This window comes from Echinops telfairi, unplaced genomic scaffold (genome assembly GCF_000313985.2).
Source record: "Echinops telfairi isolate 266 unplaced genomic scaffold, ASM31398v2 ScPeMD7_7410;HRSCAF=8448, whole genome shotgun sequence".
NCBI lineage: Eukaryota > Metazoa > Chordata > Mammalia > Afrosoricida > Tenrecidae > Echinops > Echinops telfairi.
In genome coordinates, this window is record NW_022111310.1 from 1247580 (window position 1) to 1266537 (window position 18958).

At 51.7% G+C, this 18958-nt stretch overlaps 1 protein-coding gene across 1 annotated transcript; it reads left to right on the forward strand.

The window, feature by feature from the left end:
- Positions 1–2432: 2432 nt before the first annotated feature.
- Positions 2433–17381, forward strand: POLR1E (RNA polymerase I subunit E). The gene is made up of 12 exons (XM_004711004.2): positions 2433–2574; positions 3118–3221; positions 4504–4580; positions 5980–6065; positions 8341–8399; positions 8828–8972; positions 10591–10698; positions 12824–12920; positions 13388–13521; positions 14320–14401; positions 15548–15679; positions 16898–17381. Exons 1-12 carry the CDS (start codon positions 2499–2501, stop codon positions 17052–17054), a joined length of 1257 nt encoding a protein of 418 aa, XP_004711061.1. The 5' UTR covers positions 2433–2498; the 3' UTR covers positions 17055–17381.
- Positions 17382–18958: the final 1577 nt, after the last annotated feature.

The following is an 18958-nucleotide window of genomic DNA, read 5'->3' on the forward strand; positions in this document are numbered from 1 at the left end:
ATAGTTTAACCCCAGCTTTCTTCTTCTCGTGTTAGTCTTTGTTGTAACTCCAAGTAAATTTAGTGAGGGAGGGTCAGTAGGGAAGACAAATAGATCACTAAGCTCCCCTTCATCATCTTGCTTTCCCCTTCCTGAATACATCAATCTAAACGCCATTAAGTGGGGTCAAGCAAAGATAGGCTTCCACTCATTGGGGTAGGGAGGGGGTAGGAGGAGTCTGCATTGGTCAAGAAAAGCCAGGGTGGAGCCTGCCGAGTGGGACAGGGCAGCCCTGTGGGAGGATGGCTGGATAATGTGTCTGAGCCCCAGCTAAGTGAGAAGAGCACCGGGGCAGAAGTCACCTGGGCAGGGTTATCAGAGGTTGAGCAGCACAGAGAGAACTCTGTTGCTACTGGCCAGATCAGGATAATATGATCGTAATGCCTCAACATTCAGGGTGTGGGAACCTGAACGGACTAAGTTGGGCACAGATGTCAGCTAGTGGTGTTGGTGCTGACAGGAGATGATAACCTACAGGATCGATCAAATAAGTGCATATAGAACTAGGTTTCTCACCATCAGAGAAGGGCATCACAAGTATGAGGGGAAAGGAAATTTGAATGAACCCTTATGGTGTTGGATTGGAATCAGAGGCCAGGGTGAAATGTCTATTTCTCTATTTGCAGCATATAGATAGATCTAGAAATAAATATACTTGTAAGCATGCACACATACATCTATTTCCTATTTCGTCAACTAAGAGGGCTCAGGAGCTGTGACATCCAAAACACGGCATATTTAGCACACAGCTTTGTTTCTAAATACCGTTTCCCACCCCACCAGTAGGATTTCTTGAAGAAATGGCTGATTGCAGGGGTTGGGGCAGAGAAAGTACCAGGTGAGCTAGAACATTTTGTTGTGCCAGAAACTGAGGACATGCTCAAAAATTGATGGGGACATGACAAAAGGACACAAGAGCCAGCTGGCAGGGATTCCCCACGGGCCCAGTCTGGGACAGTTTCAACACAGAAATAAGTAACCAAAGCGGCAGATTCTAATCTACTTAATAAAATAGGAACCAACAAGTCCATACTGATATCACTGAAAATGTGATGAATGGGTTACTTACTTAGTCTCTAAGTACCTCCTACAAAATATTTATGACTTACAAAGGGAAAAAGAATAACTTCACAGTGGGGAAATCTAGTTGACACTACTTGAAGTGGCCTAATATTACAAACAGTGAAGCAAATTGAAATTATGTGCCACCTGATCCAACCTGTAACAATTTGGCAAAAAAAAAAAAAAGCATAATCTGAAACTAATCATTTGGAAACGTCAGACAAACCCAGATGGAATGACATTTTACAAATAATTGGCCTGTAGTCATTACAATAGTCAAAGAAAGACTAAGGGCTGTTTTAGATCATAAGAAACTAAAGAACTATGGCAACTAAGTACAACATGTGATTCTGCACAGGACCCTTTTGCTGTAAACAATTATTGGCTGAATGGTGCATTTAAATGGGGTGTGAGGCTTGTCTGGTGGCCTAGAAGGTTACTGGAGTTAGGCAGCTAACCACAGTCATCAGTGTGACCCCCCAGAGAAAAGAGTTACAGCTTGGGAAACCCAACAAGGCAGTTGTACTTGTCCTCTAGGGTCACTACGGGTGGACACCCACTCAATGACAGTGAATGAGCATTGAGAATGTATCTATGTGAATTGTCTGCTTTTGTTGACCGGCCTTGTATTTAAAGAATGTGATTGTCTATAGGAAGCGCTATACAGAGGTGATGGGTTGGCAACTTACTTTAAATTCCAAAAAGCTACTTATGCTTACGTTCAATGTTTTTGTGAGCTCACAATTCCCTGCCCAAATGTTCAGAGCATGCTCACCTGTGCCCCCGATGCTGCCCCCTAGGGTAGATCACAGGTGTGTACATGCTCTCCCAGATCCTGGAGGGCTGCTTGCAGATCTGGACAGAGCCTGGACTTCGGGCTGGGTGTCCATGTACGTGGATGGGAGCCCTTAGAAAGTGCGGTTTCCACCAGACGTCACATTTCGTCGGAACTCCGGTAGAATTCTATATTAGAACTTGGCCCTTTAGCTTTTAGGACGATATATTTGTCAAAGGTAGGAGAGAGAGATTATATTCTAGACAGACGGTGCTGAGTAGTTGATAATCCAACACGAAGCGTAGCCTGCAGCTGCAGAACTTTCAGGGGCGTAAGCCTTGATCCCCTGAAACCAGCGAAGTTAGCCACATTCTTTCGGAGGAAGACCACGCCTCTCACGCGAGGGGCGTGGCGACGCGCGGGGTGGGCGTGGCGGCGCGGCTCCGCGCTCAGCGGGAGCGTCCGGATGCGGAGGAAGCGCGGCTCCGCGCGCGGGGCGGTGCCTCGGGAAGCCCCTCCTCTTCCGGTGCGCTGCTCTGTTTTCCCCTCCCGCGTGTCAGTGCTCGCAGGTGGTGGTCAAGGCTGTCTCAGCTCCCGGTTTTGGTGGCTAGACAGGGCCGCGATGGCGGCGGAGGCGTTGCCAAGTGCGAGGTGGCTGTACTGTGGAGAGCCCGAGGAGAGCCCGAGAGCTGTACTGGGTAAAGACCGGAGCTTGGTCCTCGGGGGCTGGGTGTTCACGCGCGGGAATGGGAGCCCTTGGAAAGTGCTGGAATGGAGTTCCCAAACACCCTTCCGTCTCCCGCTCCCCGGCCAGGATCCCGTAGTCTACTACTTGAGCATCTCTGTCATCCAACACCATTTTTCTCACTGTCTCCCAGCTGGTGGAGAGCAACTCAGGCACTCCCTCCCAAGGACTGCCCCCTGATCCACCACGCCTCCCATCCATCCCCTTCCTCTTTCTCCCCTGGGTAGTGGACCCCTTTGTCTTTCTACATTGGGTCCTGGCCTCCTGTCACTTCTGTCCCCCCAGTCATTCCCTCCCGTCTCAGCGCCTCCCCAGGGCTTCCCTTAACCTGCCCATCCCTGCTCCCCAGGGCAGGACCTTCTTTGGTCCCTTAGAGCAGGACTTGGGCTCCTTTGTCCTCCCCTCTCCTGATGTCCCTCCCAACAACAACGCATTTTTTCTCCACATACACGTGGCCTCTTCTGTTCCCCTGACATCCTCGGCTGCAACCCCACAGTCCAGTTCTCCAACGGGAAGCTGCAGAATCCAGGCAACATGCGCTTTACCTTGTACAAGAGCACCGAATCCACCAACCCCAGGAAGCGCAGTCAGCGCATCGTGGTGAGTCTGCCCTTGCCAATTTTCTCCACTAGCTAGACCTCCGGAGCCCCCTCGGGTGTGGGTGGCTGTGGAGGACGTGAGAGGAGGAAAGGAGTGGGGGGAGGCGGCAGCAAATGGGCCTTTGAAGAACTCATCCAACATCACCTTCCAGCTGGTGTGGGGCCAGGCTCAGCCATCTGAGTGGTTAGTACTTTGGGGAGAGGGATGACTGCTTGTTCATTCGTTGGTTCAATCCACAAGCATTTAATTGAGCACCCACTGTGGCCCTGGGGACACTGACAGTCAGACTGGCGCACTCTGAGGGGCTCATACTCAGAGGGAGCACTCCTCATCTCAGCGCTGTTGACATGTTGGGCCTGATAGATATTCCTTTGATGTGGGCATGGCAGGATTAGCAGCATCCCTGGTCTCTACCCACTCGAGGCTGGTAGCATTTGCCCTCCCAACCCCAGTTGTGACGACCCAAAACCTCAAACATTGCCACATGCCCGGAGGTGGGTGTGGACAAAATTATCGTGAGTAGAGAGCCGCTGCTTCAGGGGCAGGTGAGAGACCCTCTTACAGATGGACAAGGCTCAGGGCAGAGTGAGCTCAGGTAGGGGAGAACACTCTACTAGCCAGAATGCCTTCTTGGAGGGGGGCCCATTGGAGGTGGGCCCTGAAGGACGGGAGAGGGGAGGCTTGCAGGTGAGGTTTGGAGTTCCAGGTGAAGAGGATAGCAAGGACAAATGCTTGCTGATTGGCGAGTGAATTCATCATTCCCCTGGACCTGAGAGGAGGCACAGAGAAGTGACCAAAATGGGCCAAGGAGTTTGGCCAAGGAGGTTGCCTGCAGAATCACATCGTTGTGTGCCTCCGTATGGAGAGGGCTTCAAAACACTTGTGGAAGAGCCCCATTATCGCCTTTTCCACAGACTTTCCTCCAGAGCATTTGTGAAAAAGCAAACAAACATTTTCTATGTACTTTTCCAAGCCCCTTCAGACATGTGTTGGGGAGCCCAGGGTCTTAACTCCAGGGTCTGTGGTGCAGCTCCCCCGTTCATCTTCAATACTAGTTAAGAGTCCAGCCGTTTCTGGGGCTTCCTTTGCAAACGTTCTGTTGCTTTCCTGCCAGGGGAACCCCAGATCCACTTAGAGTGGGCTGGGTCAAGTCCAGTGGCGCTTGGTTCACTTCCACGGTGGTTCTGTAGTCTAATGCTTTTCACATGCCGGAAAAGGAGACGAGATACTTAGTACCTTGAACCTGGGTTGTGAACAGAGCTTTCTCCCTTCTACCGTGTAGGTAGCTGACACAGACAGGCTTTCCTATGTGGGCAACAATTTTGGCACCGGAGCCCTGAAGTGCAACACCTTGTGCAGGTACCGATGTGGGTGGGGCACCTTGCAGGGTAATGGGGTGGGCAGAGACGGGCACCGCTGGCACTATCCATAGGCCTCGGTCTTTATCATAGGGACCATGAAAGGGATCTTGGGAAGTTTGCCAAATCGGGGTGCTCCTGCCAGCCTGTAGATATTTCTGAAAAGTAAGGATAACTTGTATTTGTTGACATCCTTAAACTTCCCGTTAATCTGTCGTGTTCTGTATACCGATGACCTTGATCCAAGAGGCAGCTGTCTGTGCATTTGGAATGTGTGGTTAAGAGATCAGAGCTTGCCCGAAGGATGCCTTGGAACTCACCACCGGGAAAGGGCTTGTGGGTGCTGACGGCTCTGGGCTGACCATGACCATGGGAGCTCAGGCTTTCCAGCCCCACCCCCACCCCCCACCCCACACCCTGTTCTCAATCTCTGTGCAGTGAAGAGGCTCCAGCCTAAATAAGTCATGTAATCCTCAGGAGCTGGTAGGATGTAGAGGGAGTCCCTGTGCTGGCACCCACAAACCAGGCCCCCCAACTTCTGATGAAGGCAACTTACCTCACACACATCTGCTTCAGAGTGGTGACCCCGCAGCCCCTCGCAGTTCGTCTGACTCAGGCTGGTCTTCTCCCTGAACTCCAGCTTACCCTCAAAGTTTATATGTGCATAGTTTTAGATTCTTAAACCTCACAAGGGTCTCCCACTCAACAGTGCGTCCACATGGTGTGGACTGCAGGAATCACAGGATGGCTTTTTTCTACTGTTTAACCACAAAGCCATAGCATATGCTGCCCCTTCCCACCCCACGCCGGACCTTGCTGCTGCCAGAGACCGTCACGATGGGGCAGAGATGCAGTCTTCAGGTGTGCGGGGCAGAAAGGCAGGTCCAGAAACCCAGCCCACTGTGTTAGTGACCCCCCCACGGTGATAGTGTACTGATAGTGTAGAGTGACCCTATCGGGGTCCCAAGGCTGCCCATCTACTGAAGCAGACACCCCCATCTTTCAAGGAGCAACTAGTAGGTTCAATCTGCCACCCTTTTGGTTGCAGCTGAGCGCTTCACAACTTTTTAGGAGCCACCAGGGCTCATAGAGAGGTTCCCAAAAACCAAGCCCATGGCCACCAAGTCGATTCCGACTCATAGCAACCCACTCCCCCGCGCCCCCCAGCGTTGCTAGGTTTGTGAGGCCGGAGATCTTTGCAGTAGCAGACAGCCTCATTTGCTGAGGAGCAGCTGGTGGGTTTGAACCGCCTGACCTCATGACCGGCAGCCCATCACTTCACCGGCAACACCAGAAGAACAAGTATAGGAAAAAGGGAGTTTGTAGTAAGCATCTTTGTTTTTTAAAATACTGTTTTGGGACTAACCCACTGTTGCTGGTATTCTTCCTCTTTTATTCAGGCACTTTGTGGGGATTTTGAACAAGACCTCTGGCCAAATGGAGGTCTACGATGCTGAGATGTTCAACATGCAGCCCCTGTTTTCAGGTGGGTCCCGCCCCAAATCCTCAACAAAGATCGTTCGCAGGGTCCTGGGTGTTCTAGGTACGTTGGCTTGGGTGTTTTTGTTTTCTTTCTAAAAACCTTTTGTGAAGTAGGAGCGACTTTACAGACCAGAGCAGTTTAACATTCAGCCGTTTCTACCGATTTTGTTTCAGCTCTTCCATGTCAATCCTCTCAAGGACCTTCGAAAGCACAATTAGTGCTTTTTAAAAGGAAGCCTTTCTGCAGGTTTTTAAAAACTTTTGAAGAAGTTTCACAGGTTGTTGTTGGTGGGGTTCATCAACTCATTGAGGACCTCCTGTAGGGGCGGCACCAAGTGAGCAGCTTTGGGGGTGCTCTCAGCAGGACAGCCACGAATCCTGTCTCTACCTGGTCTGCAGACTTGAGATAAAAAAGTGGAGCCTCGATGAGAGAAGGGTGTGAGAGAATGTCTGATCCCAAACTGGCTTTTAGTAAGCACTTTGTTCTCTACTGTTCCAGGTGGAGTAGATGGTTTTAGAATCTCTAGCACAGGGGTCTTCAAACTACAGCCTGCAGACCACATGCGGCCCACCAAGGACATTTATCCGGTCCGCCGGGTGTTTTTGCCACCACTGCCTGGCCTGCTTAGCAGCTGACTCGTCCAGTGTGCATAGGAATTTGTCCCCCAGAGAGGAGGTTATATGTAGATCCTTATAATCGGTTCCCCCGTTCTACACCACCAGTATCACCACTCACCACTGGTCCTGAAGGGATCATCCGTCCTGGATTCCTTGTGTTTCCAGTTCCTATCTGTACCAATATACATCCTCTGGTCTAGCCAGATTTGTAAGGTAGAATTGGGATCATGATAGTGGGTGGGGAGGAAGCATTTAGGAACTAGAGGAAAGTTGTATGTTTCATCATTGCTGCACTGCACCCTGACTGGCTCGTCTCCTCCCCCCGACCCTTCTGTAAGGGGATGCCCAGTGACCTACAGGTGGGCTTTGGGTCCCTACTCTGTACTCCCCATCATTCACAATGATATGATTTTTTGGTTCTTTGATGCCTGATACCTCATCTCTTCGACACCTTGTGATCACACAGGCTGGTGTGCTTCTTGCATGTGGGCTTTGTTGCTTTTGAGCTAGATGGCCGTTTGTTTATCTTAAAGCCTTTAAGACCCCAGACGCTATATCTTTTGATAGCTGGGCTCCATCAGCTTTCTTCACCACATTTGCTTATGCACTCATTTTGTCTTCAGCGATCATGTCGGGAAGGTGAGCATCATGGAATGCCAGTTTAATAGAACAAAGTATTCTTGCATTGAGGGAGTACTTGAGTGGAGGCCCAATGTCCTTCTGCTACCTTAATACTAAATCTATACATATGTGCACATAAATCTATTTCCCATCCTCATATATAAATATATTTACATATGTACATGCCTGTATTTAGATCTCTATAAGTGACCTTTGCCTCCTTGCTCTTCTATTTCCTTTGACTTTCCTCTTGTCCCACTATCATGCTCAGTCTTCATTTGGGTTTCAGTAATTCCTCTCGGTTATATTATCCTTGATCATACCCTACCAGGCCCCAAAACCCTCCTCACCACCGATTTGGATCACTTGTTCCTTTGTCCCTGGGTTTGTTACCACCACTACCTTTCCCCTCACCTCCCTCTCTCCCATGTCCCCCCAGAACTGTCGGTCCCATTGTTTTTTCCTCCAGGTTGTTCATCCAGCGTATCTTATTTAGAAAGACCTGCAGAGATAATAACATGCACAAAAATAAGACAGAGCAAAACCAAGCAACAAAAGAAAACAAAACGACAAAAAACCAATGACAAACAAAACACAGCACAACAACAACAAATAAGAAAAGCTTGTAGTTAGTTCAAGGACTGCGTGTTGGCCTTTAGGAGTGTTTTCTGGTGGAACTGACTAAGCAATTGTTGTGAGATCTCACTACTTCAGACCAGCTGCACTCTGATTCTTATCACACCTCTGCCACTACTCGGTGGACTGACCCGGGGCAAGTCATGTCATCAGAAGCCTCGTCCGTATTTATAAAGTGAAGATGGCAGGCCAGATGATCCCTTCGTGTGACTCCTTAATCTGTTCTCCAAATTCTCCATACCAGGGAGTCACAGTCCAGGGCCATCGCAGGCCCTGGGAAGCCCTGCAGGAAAGAAGTCCGTTTCTCTGATATTGACTGCTAACAGATCGATATGAACACCAGCACTGTTTGCAGGTCTTGGGGTTTGCTGTCTTTAACTTACCTGGTACTTTTGTTTCGGTAGATGAGTCAGTTGAGAGGGAACTGGCATCACAGAGTCAGGCCAAGACGTACAGAGAAAAGGTAAGTATCACGCTCTAAGCTGGGTGGTCTCAGGCAAAGTCCTTCTAGGCCGTGGGTTTCTGTGTCAAGGAGCGAGAGAGTGGCACTCAGCTCTCAGGCTGATACCGGGGTGGCATCACACTTTCAGGTTTTAGGGTTTATCCCAAATCTCAGAACATACCGATTCTGGCCAGGAAACGTTCCCAGGAAAGCGCAGTAAACTGTAGGGTTCTCGGGGCTGGGGTCATGGCCTCAGGTTGTGCAGTGGAACCCAGCGCTGCCTGCAGCACGGTGTGACTCAGGGCGTGATGGGAGACTGCTCAGCTGTGCCACAGATGTTCCAGCTCAGCTCTTGGCAGGTCTCTTCGTTTTGAGAGCGTCTCCCTGAGTCACAGCTGGGGGAGAGCAGGGCCAGGCCTGCCCTGGTAACACAGCGTGTCTCTCGACAGATGGATTCTTGCATTGAAGCCTTTGGAACCACCAAACAGAAGCGAGCACTGAATTCCAGGAGAATGAACAGAGTTGGCAATGAGTCTTTGACTCTGGCGGTGGCTAAGGCTGCTGAGAACATCATTGATACGAAGGGGGTGACTGGTAAGCTGCCGGGATTTGTTAGGAGTCTGCCTGCAAAGACAGCTTTCCGGGGAAGGAGCTCTTTTGCTCGCTCCTCAGAAATATGGGCAGAAGAGGCTAGCTTCCTGCCTACCTGTGTGAGGGGCCCTCCTCTGGGCAGCCTCTGGAAGTATTGAGAAACCACTGAGCCGCCCTGCCCTCAGGGAGCTCAGACAAGTGAGGAGAAAGGCACATGAATGGATATGGCCACCGCTGTGTTCCTGGTGCCAGGGTTACAGCTGCAGGGCTCAGTGTGGGCACAGGGGAGGGCTGAGGCCGGCATTCTCTGCTGAGTCACGAGGAGGCTGTGGTCAGAGAGGTCTGATGGGGGGTGGTGCTTGGGGTGGGGCCACTAGAGAGCACTTCATTTTGAAGACAATGTGGGGGCTTCTCTGTTCCAAATTGCTAAGCAGTTGGAGTGAATGGTGCATAGTGGGTCCATGTTGGACTGCTGACCACAAGGTCCGAAATTTAAGCCCATCAGGCACTCCTCAGGAGAGAGATGGGGCTTTCCACTGCCGTAAAGTCTTGGAGTATTGGAAACTCCACGGGAGCAGTCCCATGTCCTAGAGATGGTCGCTGTGAGTCAGCATCAACTTGATGGCAGTGAGTTTGCTTTGTTTCGATTATGAAAAGCATTATAGAAGCAGTATACACACAAAAGAAAGTGTACATGTAAAAATTTAAAAATCACATATATGAAAGTCCACCCCCACTGCCCTCGAGTCCACTCTGGGTCTTTTGCTGTGAGGAATCCATCCTAGAGGGTCACTTCGCATCAGGGTCAAGGCAGTAAGGTGTGTGGGTGTCTGTGTGGGTGTGGTCCATTGCAGCATGCTATCTCACGTGGGTTCAAGAATTATTTTGTGAGTTTCCTTCAGAATCCAGTTGGGGTTGATAAGGAGTCACATTCTCTTTCCCCAGCAGGAACAGAGAAGTAGGTCTCTACATTTATTATTCAAAGACACGCTCTGCTATCTAAATAGAAATTTCAGCTTGTTTACTCTCATTGTTAAAGGACATTTAAAGATAAAACAACTTACCTAGATTCCCATCGTTTCTTTCTGTCAGCACGACTTGACTTTTCGGTGTTCTGTGGCCCCCGTCCCTGTAAGGCAGGCCTCACTCTTGCCTGTGTGGATGGGAAGGTGGCTCCACATAGTTTCCTCTTCTGACTTGTGTTCCCCCACTTACAACAGGGGGAGCCTTCAAAAGTTCATGACTAAGTGGAATGAGAAGACAAAGAACTCTTTGAAGCCCCCTCGTGTGTGCTCCGAAAGCTAAACAACTAACTGTTGAGTCTCCCTCATTTCTTGCCTCCTCGTACGCAGTAAATGGAACACATTCCTGCAGATATTTGTTAATGTGCTGGTCTCTCCCAGCTGACTGCAGGTTCTTGAGTGGGGCGCCACACTGCCCCGGCCCGAGCCTGGCTGCTGGTTGTTTCTGAGTGGGAGCCTGACGGGGAAGTTGAGTCAGGTTGGGAGAGAGGTGCAGCCACAGTGTTTCTGGGCCAGTTGTATCTGAGTGCACAACTTGAGAAGGGTGTTGGGAGCCCGAAGCCACAGGGGTCCTGACACTCGTTCTTCTTGTTCAAAAGCTCTCCTCAGTGATGCTGCCCAGGATGACTTGCAAGATGACTCCGTCTACCTTCCTCCCTGTTACGCTGATGCAGCGGCGCCTGAAGATGTCTATAAATTTGAAGATAGTATCCTTTTTGCAGCTGCTTCAAGTCCCAACTTGGGATGTGTGTACGTGAATGGCCCAGCCAGGCCCGGAGGGGGTTGGTGGTCCCAGGAAGCACAGGAAGGCTACGTGCAGACCTCTGCAGTCGCCCCAGGGTTGTTGCTGGGAGGTCAGCAAGGCTTCCTCTCCAACTGTCTGTTCCGACCTGCGCCCATTCCTCCACAAGATGCCAAATGTCCCCTGCTCAGATCTGGAGGGGAGAGGGGCTTCACCCAGAGTATACAAAATGGGACTTGAGTCCACTGATGTCCAAAGTGTAGCGCTTTTATAAATGGAAGCTATGGAGAGTAGAGGTCACTTCTCAGCCTATTCGGATGGAAGATGCAGGCATTAGCTTTATGATCAGGAAGAGAAGGCAGAGAGGTCCAGGCATCCCCTGTAGCTACTCTATGCAGTTCGCTCCTTCGCAGCAGTTACCTTGTTGACCTGCTCAGCAGGTAACAGCCACACATGACCCCATTGCATCTGCTCTCAAAGCAGAGTTTCTTAGAAGCCTAGTTCTGTCATTATTTGTTTTTCTTCTTTTTTCATTCCCTTACTGATCTTAGGACAGCAGCGTCCTCCTTATAGTAATCTGCCTGATTCTTTGGGACAGTTATACAAGACTACAGTGTCCTTATTTCATGACAGAGCTCACTGTCACCTCGGGACAGTTTTGAACTGAATTACCTCGGAGTCCCTGCCCTTACCCAAGACAGCAGTTTCCCAGGCACAGTGTCCAGGCCCCAGGCCATTCCAGGCGGCAGCAGCACAGCCACCTGCTCGTTTCCCTCCCTCTTTTTCCTTTGGTGCAGTTTTTGGAAGCAGTTTATTGAGATAATATTCGCATGCAGTACAAGTCACTCATCAAGTGTGTACAAACAATTTTTATATATCCATCAGGTTGCCTAACTGTCCCTGGAATCTAGTTTGGGAACCTTTTCCTTCTCCCCGAAGAGTCCCGTGCCCAACAGCAGTCACTCCTCCTTCCCTCCGGCCACTCCCAGCCTTCGGAAACCAGTTCTTTATCCACACTGCAGTTCCGGCTCACACATTCTGGCTGTTATGCGTAATGCTCCTGTGAACATTCACATGTTCGTTTTGGTAAGGTAGTTAGTTACACATATAATTTCTTAATCATCTATGTGTGGACCTATATCGTATGGTAACTCTAGCCTTCGAGGACCTGCCAGACCGTTTACCAAAGCAGCTGTTACTTTACATTTTCACCCAACAGCCCAGATGGATTCCAGGTCCACACCTTCACCAACACTGTGTGTGTGTGTGTGTGTGTGTGTGTGTGTGTGTGTGTGTGTTTCATGATAGGCATTCTAGGAGTGCAAAGTGGTACCTCACAGGTTTACTTTGCATTACCCTGATGATTAATGATTTTGAGCATCTTCTATATGCTAATTGGCCATTGGTAGATCTTGGGAGAGTGACTGCATTTCCCTTCCATGAACAGAGTTGCCTTGCCCCAGACGTACGCTTAGTTCCAGACCACGGACTAGAACCAGGGTTGCTGATTCCTTGACCAGAACTGCCTACCCCAGCTATGACTGCACCCTTTGTTCATTGCCTTCATGCCCTTTAATCCAAAATGCTGGTCTCTCCTCTTGCGTAAGGAAAAGGTAGCGTGGACGGGCAGACGAAAGAAGAACTTTGCTTGATGACTGAGGGCTGAACAGAGAGGTACTGGTGTGCTCCCGAGAGAGGTGGCCTCGGGGCTGCCGAGGCCCACGTGGTGCTGGGGCTGGACTGTGGCATCAGATGCCGTAGCTTGAAGCTCGGCCACTTCCCGACCGTGCCCTTGGACAAGTGTCTTAACCGCTGCACTTTCTCCGCTGACAAGATGAGGCTGCTTGTCCCCGTTGCCTCCGTAGTGGGTCTGTGAAGCTCAGTTGAGGGAATGAAGGTGAAAGCTCTCCGACCTGTGAACGTAAGGGGAGGAGGGCTTCCCGGCTCAGAAGCAAGGCACCCTCAACAGCCAGTGTTGATGTTTATTAAAACAACAGCAACAGGGGATGCTGTTGTGGGGGGTGGGGGCACGAGCTAGCAGGATGTTTCCTTTTTGGTTGGATTGGATTGGGTTCCTGACCTGCGACTAGTTCTGTCCCGGGTGGAGTATGATGCTCTTAAGAGCCCATCTGAAGCGTTCAAGAATGTCACATCAGAAGAAATCCTGAAGATGATGGAAGAGAACAGGTAACCCCTGAGGGCGGGTGTAGGGCCTGGGGAGTGAGGTAGGGACTGTCTGCCAGGAAGTGGAGCTTGGGTGTCAGCTGTGGGGCCTGTACGGTCAGTGCAGGAACACAAGTGAGCCAGCACGTCCTTGAAGGCCTCGCCTCAGGCACGAGATTCCAAGGCTGTTGGCACTGAGGGTAGAGCGCCGGCCTCTGGCGGATGGATCCTGGGGCTGGGCGGAAGGGTGGTGAGTTGGTGCAGGAGCCGTGGTGGTCTGAGTCGTTGCCCACCTGAGACTGAGTCTGTGGCCCACAAAGCCTAAAGCGTCTGCTCTCCCGCCCTTGTGGCCCGCGCCTGCAGTAAACCACGCAGGGAGGGCTCTGTCCGCTCAGCTGTGAGGGGTGCTTTCTAGTCTGATGGAGAGAGTGCACAGCTTTTGAGTTCATCCGTCTTTGCCTGACACGGCCCGCCCTCCCCCTCCGTTCTAGTCATGGCTCCTTTGTTATCGACGCACTGAAGTCCTTGCCTGCAGACGAGGAAGGCCGAGACCGCCAGGCCCGCTGCATCTGGTTCCTGGACACGCTGATCAGATTTCGAGCTCAGAAAGTGATTAAGCGGAAAAGTAAGCCCAGGATTGACGCTTTGCTTTAAGGCATTGTTTGCTTGTAAGCCTTCGATTGGCTGTAAGGAGAGAAGAAAACAGACTTGTCTGTCCAAGTCTTTATGTTTAACAGTGAGTAGGGTGGCTGAAGTGCAAGAGGCCAGGCCCATTCCCCGAACTGGGTGTCCCATTTCTCAGTGGAAAACAGGACAGGTTGGGTGACCTGATTGCCGGAGGGCCTACCAGAGCCAACATTCGCTCCTTACCCGCTGCATGCGGCGGAGCAAAGGATCCAGGTCAGTCGTGCTCTGTGTATAGTGCAGTGTAGAGAAACAGGTGGCCTGCCTTGTGAAGTAGGTTTGGGTTGTGCCTGCCAACTATTGTCTGTAGCGCACAGTCCATTTCCATTGGGAACAGTGCTGTTTGTAGCTTGGGCCAAACGTGCTTAACCGCACCCAGCACTGGAGACCGAGCAGATGTCGCTGGGCCATTCGGACTGGGACTGGGAATCATGGTTTTCAGTATTCACTTTATGACATATTTATTTCGTGTGCTTGGCCTCATTTGAGTCCCCCCCCCCCACACACACACCCTTTGCCCCATACCTGGTGAACTGCACTCCTGTCCCTGGTGTGTGTGTGTGTGTGTGTCCGTGTCCGTGTGTGTCCGTGTCCACAGGCTGCAGTGCACCAGAGCACGTGGTCCTTTGGAAGTGGCTGTTCTGTGCATCTCTCGCCCCAGTACATGGTTGTGTCAGCCGCCCAGCTGTTGGCGTGGGTCTGTTGAAAGCGAAAGCTTAAGCTGAGCTCTGTGTTGCAGGCGCCCTGGGACCCGGAGTTCCGCACATCATCAACACCAAGCTCCTGAAGCAATTTACCTGCTTGACTTACAACAATGGCAGGTCAGGGGAAGCGATTTCTGCGTTCCTGTCTGTGCAGGAGAAAGTGGGTTGAGGGCAAGGGGTGGGATGGGGAGAGGGCTTGGTTTTGGTTCCAAGTGCACCCAGAGAGGGTGTCAAAAGAGTGTTGGCAGTTGAAACAGCATAGAGACTACTTGATACTCTGCCCCACTTGGAGAAGTTCACGGCCCACTTTTGGAACGCTGAAGGCTGGGGAGAGCCCTGCAGTAAAGACTGCGTTCATCTCAGGTGCTCCCCTTCAGAAACTCTCGCTAAAGCCCCACACACGCGTGTTCTGTGGACAGGCAAACCACAAACCAGGTGCACCGCCATCCAGTCAGTGCCGACTCACAGTGGTCCTCTAGGACGGGGTCGAGCTGCCCCTGTGGGTTTCTGAGACTGAAACTCTTTGCGGGAGTAGAAAGCATCATCTTTCTCCTGTGAGCGGCTAGTGGTTTCAAACTGCCAGCCTTGAAGTTAGCAGCCTACCACCTATCCCACAGTGCCAGCAGGGCCCCCTTGTAGAAAGGCAGGCTGATGTGCCGACTTGGAGGAAAGCATCCCAAGGGGTGCACCACCCTCCTGCAGTGTGCTCACCGCCAGCTGCCTGCTCCCGCTTGCGCCTGGAGCGTGGTCAGCACCTACACTCGGCTGCTTTCCCAGCAGCCTTTCTGAGCAGTCAGGGGCCTTGCTGTGGGAAGGGCTAGCTGCCTGGGGAAAGCATAGGCGTGCTTCTTGTCCGACTTGGAAGGAAGGAAGCAGTGGGGCTGTGAGGCGCTGTATGGGAAGGCCGAGAAACAAAGCCAGACCCACTGGCGGGCAGACCATTCTGACTCGGTGACCCTGCAGGACAGAGTAGAACTGCCCCATAGGGTACCTGAGGGCGTGAACCTCATCTTTCTTCTGTGGAGCGGCTGGTGGGTTTACACCGCTGACCTGCCAGTTAGTACAGTGCCCCATAACCCACTGAGCTGCCAAGGCGCCTGTGAGAAGGCTGGGGCACCTTTAAGGGGACAGAGGATGCACACACACAAACACACACAATGGAAAGACATGGTGTGCATTACTTGAAAACTATGTATTTTTGCTTTTGGAGAAATTGACTTAATGTTTAATTTTGTGTCGCTTTTAACGTCACGAATTCCACAGTCTCCGGAACTTAATTTCGGATTCAATGAAGGCAAAGATCACCGCCTATGTGATCATTCTCGCCTTGCACATCAGAGACTTCCAGATTGACCTGACAACGCTGCAGAGGGACTTGAAGCTCAGTGAGAAAAGGTGAGCCAGTGCATGAGCAGCCTCCCCCCCCACAGGGCCTTCCTGGAGCTCCCCGACGGTGCCCCTCCTCAGTGAGGAGTGTGCCGGGGAGTGGACAGGGAGGTTTCTGTTCATGCTTAGCAGTGTGGCTGCCTCCTGTGAATGTAGTTCTAGTTCCACTGGACAGCGTGAGGCACCATCGAGGGCGGGGCACGTTTCCTGTGGGAAAGACTTGGGACCGGGGGTGGGGGGTGGGGGTGAGGGCTTGAGGAAGTTGTCATCAAAAAATCTCTCCCCTTTGCAGTGAGCAAGTGAGTTGGCAACCAGACATCACCAAGTCCCTCCTCTATACCAGGCACCACATGAAATTCAGACATCTGCGTTCACTCATTTCCCTGAAAATCACCTGCGGACTCAGGGCTGCAGAGAAGTAGATGGCTTCCTCATGGTCACGTAACCAAGAGGAATAGTTGGACTTCAAGTCCGAGTCTCCCCACCACTTTCTGTTCTTGATGATCAAGTAGCCCCCATTTGCCATATGCTCTTCACTGGGGAGGGGTGATCTGTGTGGCCCAGAGCAGTGGAAGTGTGAGTAGATCTCAGAAAAGCAAGAGGCATGTTTTAGTCACATGGAAGGGGCTGCCAGAGGGTGAGTCAAGGCAAGGCAGAGCTGGCATTTGGCAGGAAGCCACATTTCAATTTCCTTGCCAGTTGGGAGAGTAGATGCAGATGAACTTCCGACCCCCTCTAGCTCTGTTAGCGGGGGCTCAAGCTCCCCAGGGCCCTGAACTCCAGCATCTGTTGGTCTTTGTTGGAGAGTTAGGAACTCTGATGTCCAGGGACCTTGACGATGTGCCAGGAAAGCCCAGGAAAACTGCCTTGTCCACTACAGCAAGGCCCCGGGATTGTCTGCCAAGAGTTGTCCACCACGGCAGTCCCACAAGCTGTGAGGTGGAAAGAAGAGAGCAGATCCTGCGAGTGTACACTTCTCACAGGTGCTCCGCCCTCGCGGCTCTACAGTAACTGTGGGAAGCAGAGAAAGGTAGTAGGATCTAGATAGCCTGGCTTTCTCTCCATGTGGGGAGCTTCAGAGACCATTCTTCTTCTAATGACAGCACATGAAAACGAAACGGGATCCCAGGGCTTGGCTCCAGGTGGCCACTGTTGGGGATTCTGGAGATTGTCCCACTCCCTCCTGCCCAGCCTGCCACATGCTCTGTCCCTGCCTTCCTTCCTTAGGATAATCGAGATCGCGAAAGCCATGCGCCTAAAGGTCTCGAAAAGGAGGGTGTCTGTGGCGGCCGACAGGGACGAGGATCACAGAGTGGGCACGTTGTCCCTCCCCCTGCCACCAGCCCAGACTGCGGACCATGCCAAGCGGAGGAGAATCACCTAGCTGTCTGCTTCCCACATGGAGCATCGGCCACGGCTTCTACTTAGATTTCTGGAAAGGAAGAAAGAAGCATGTGTTGATGCAGGTGTGAGGTCAGAGACCAGCGTCAGGGGCGTGCTCGCACCCTTCAGCAGAAATACAGAGCGGCAGCCAGACGGGGCCTCTTCACCCTCCTTTGGCAATACTCGGGGTCCTCAGTTGATCGTGTTTGGTTCCCAGGGATAGGGAGGTGGGAAAGTGGGGCCTGGGGAAGTTGGAAAGATCTCTCCAGTGCGAACCCTGGGCCAGATCGAAAGGTTGAGGGTTTATAAAGAGAACTATGAACATCTATGCTTTGTTTGGAAGGCCTGGTGAGGAGGATGTCGCTGTGTCAGGGGCGCACTGTGTGTGGGCCTCAGTGTGGGGCTACCTTAACCTGGTAGGACCGAATCGAAAGAAATGATACCCCAGTTGCTCCGCAGGGTTCAGACCACATAGCTGGCCGAGGTCAGCCCTGAAAGCCACACTATTTTCTTAAAAACTCCTGTGGATTGGATGGAGCTCTACAGAGCAGCTTAGTTTTCCATTCAGCAGTTCCTACACGTTGTTTCACAGGTTAACACGTCACACGCCTTCTGTGTTCTTAGCTCTTTCCCTAATCCTTGTGAACTGTGCCCGTGGGTAACTACTGCTCAGTAGGTGTCAAATGATTGGTTATTCTGAGATGCTCTTAGCTCCCTAGTTACTGGTCCCTGGCAGGACTGTCGTTGGCTGGCGGAAAGTGAGCCACGGGGCAGAGTTCCAGGCACCGGCTGGAAGGGTGGCCAAGGGCGTCGTCTTGGGCTCCCCCGTCCGTCTGCTCAGTGTGCCTGCACTTGTTTCTCACTTTTCTCCCATTCTATCCAGGGCCTTCCCATACGATCTCTTTCAGGTCAGGTGGTCCTGGTAGCTCAGACTCCATCCAGTTCTGGTCTCTGCGCTCTTGAGCCTGTTAGAGTGGTCCAGTAGTCCGTTGGACAAGTTATTTTCGTGTGTCTTCCATTTTTCCTATCTTCTGAAGGGACATAGACCAATAGTTCCACCTTCGATGGCTGCTCTCCTGACTTTAAGACCCCAGTTGGGAAGCCATGATTTTGAGGGGACTGAATCAGTGTTCGGTACAGAAAGCAAACTTCTAAATATTTTTAGAACACACAAAGTGTGTTGGAAGCCTGCGTTTCTCCACTCATTTCTACGGCCCGGTCGGCAGTCAAAGTCAGGAACCTGGCCTCCTACATGCTTCCTTCCTATGCACAAGTGTAGGGACCCCCTTTACACTGACACCCTGAGCAGCGAGGGAGCCTTGGGTTTCATCTCTCCAGCCTCCTAACTCTGGAAAGGCAACCTAGAAGGCAGTGGGAGTGGGTGCGGATTGCCCCTGGGGGGGATGGGGAAATCATTGTGCGGAGGAGCTGACTGGACCAGGAATATGACGGGACAGACCGGATCATGGACTGTGCTTGGCCCCAGACCTCCAGGACTTTGCAGACGGAAGCAGGTGAGGTCTGTGGTGCGTAGCTGGGAGCCAGGGCCAAAGGAGAAAGGGAGGTTCTTCCCAACCAAAGTTCAGCTCTTGGCACAAATGGGAAAGGAAACGGTTCCACAGTTGGCTGCTGGGCCACTGTTAAGGTCAGGTAGAGGAGCAGGGACGGTCTAGTTCTGGGATGTTGTCTCAGTGTCCCTTCCAAGGCAACAATACATGCGAAGCGCCCACCTTCCGTGCTCTCCATCTCGTGTGTCTGCTCCCAGCCAGTGATTCTGCACCCACCACACCGGTCTGCCTTTGGGAAAAGGCCCCCTCGTGTACTCTCAAGGGGAACGGTTTCCATAAAAATCTTTTCCAATGGGTTTGGCATTTTGAGGCTTCAGTTCTAGGAATGACGGGGCTG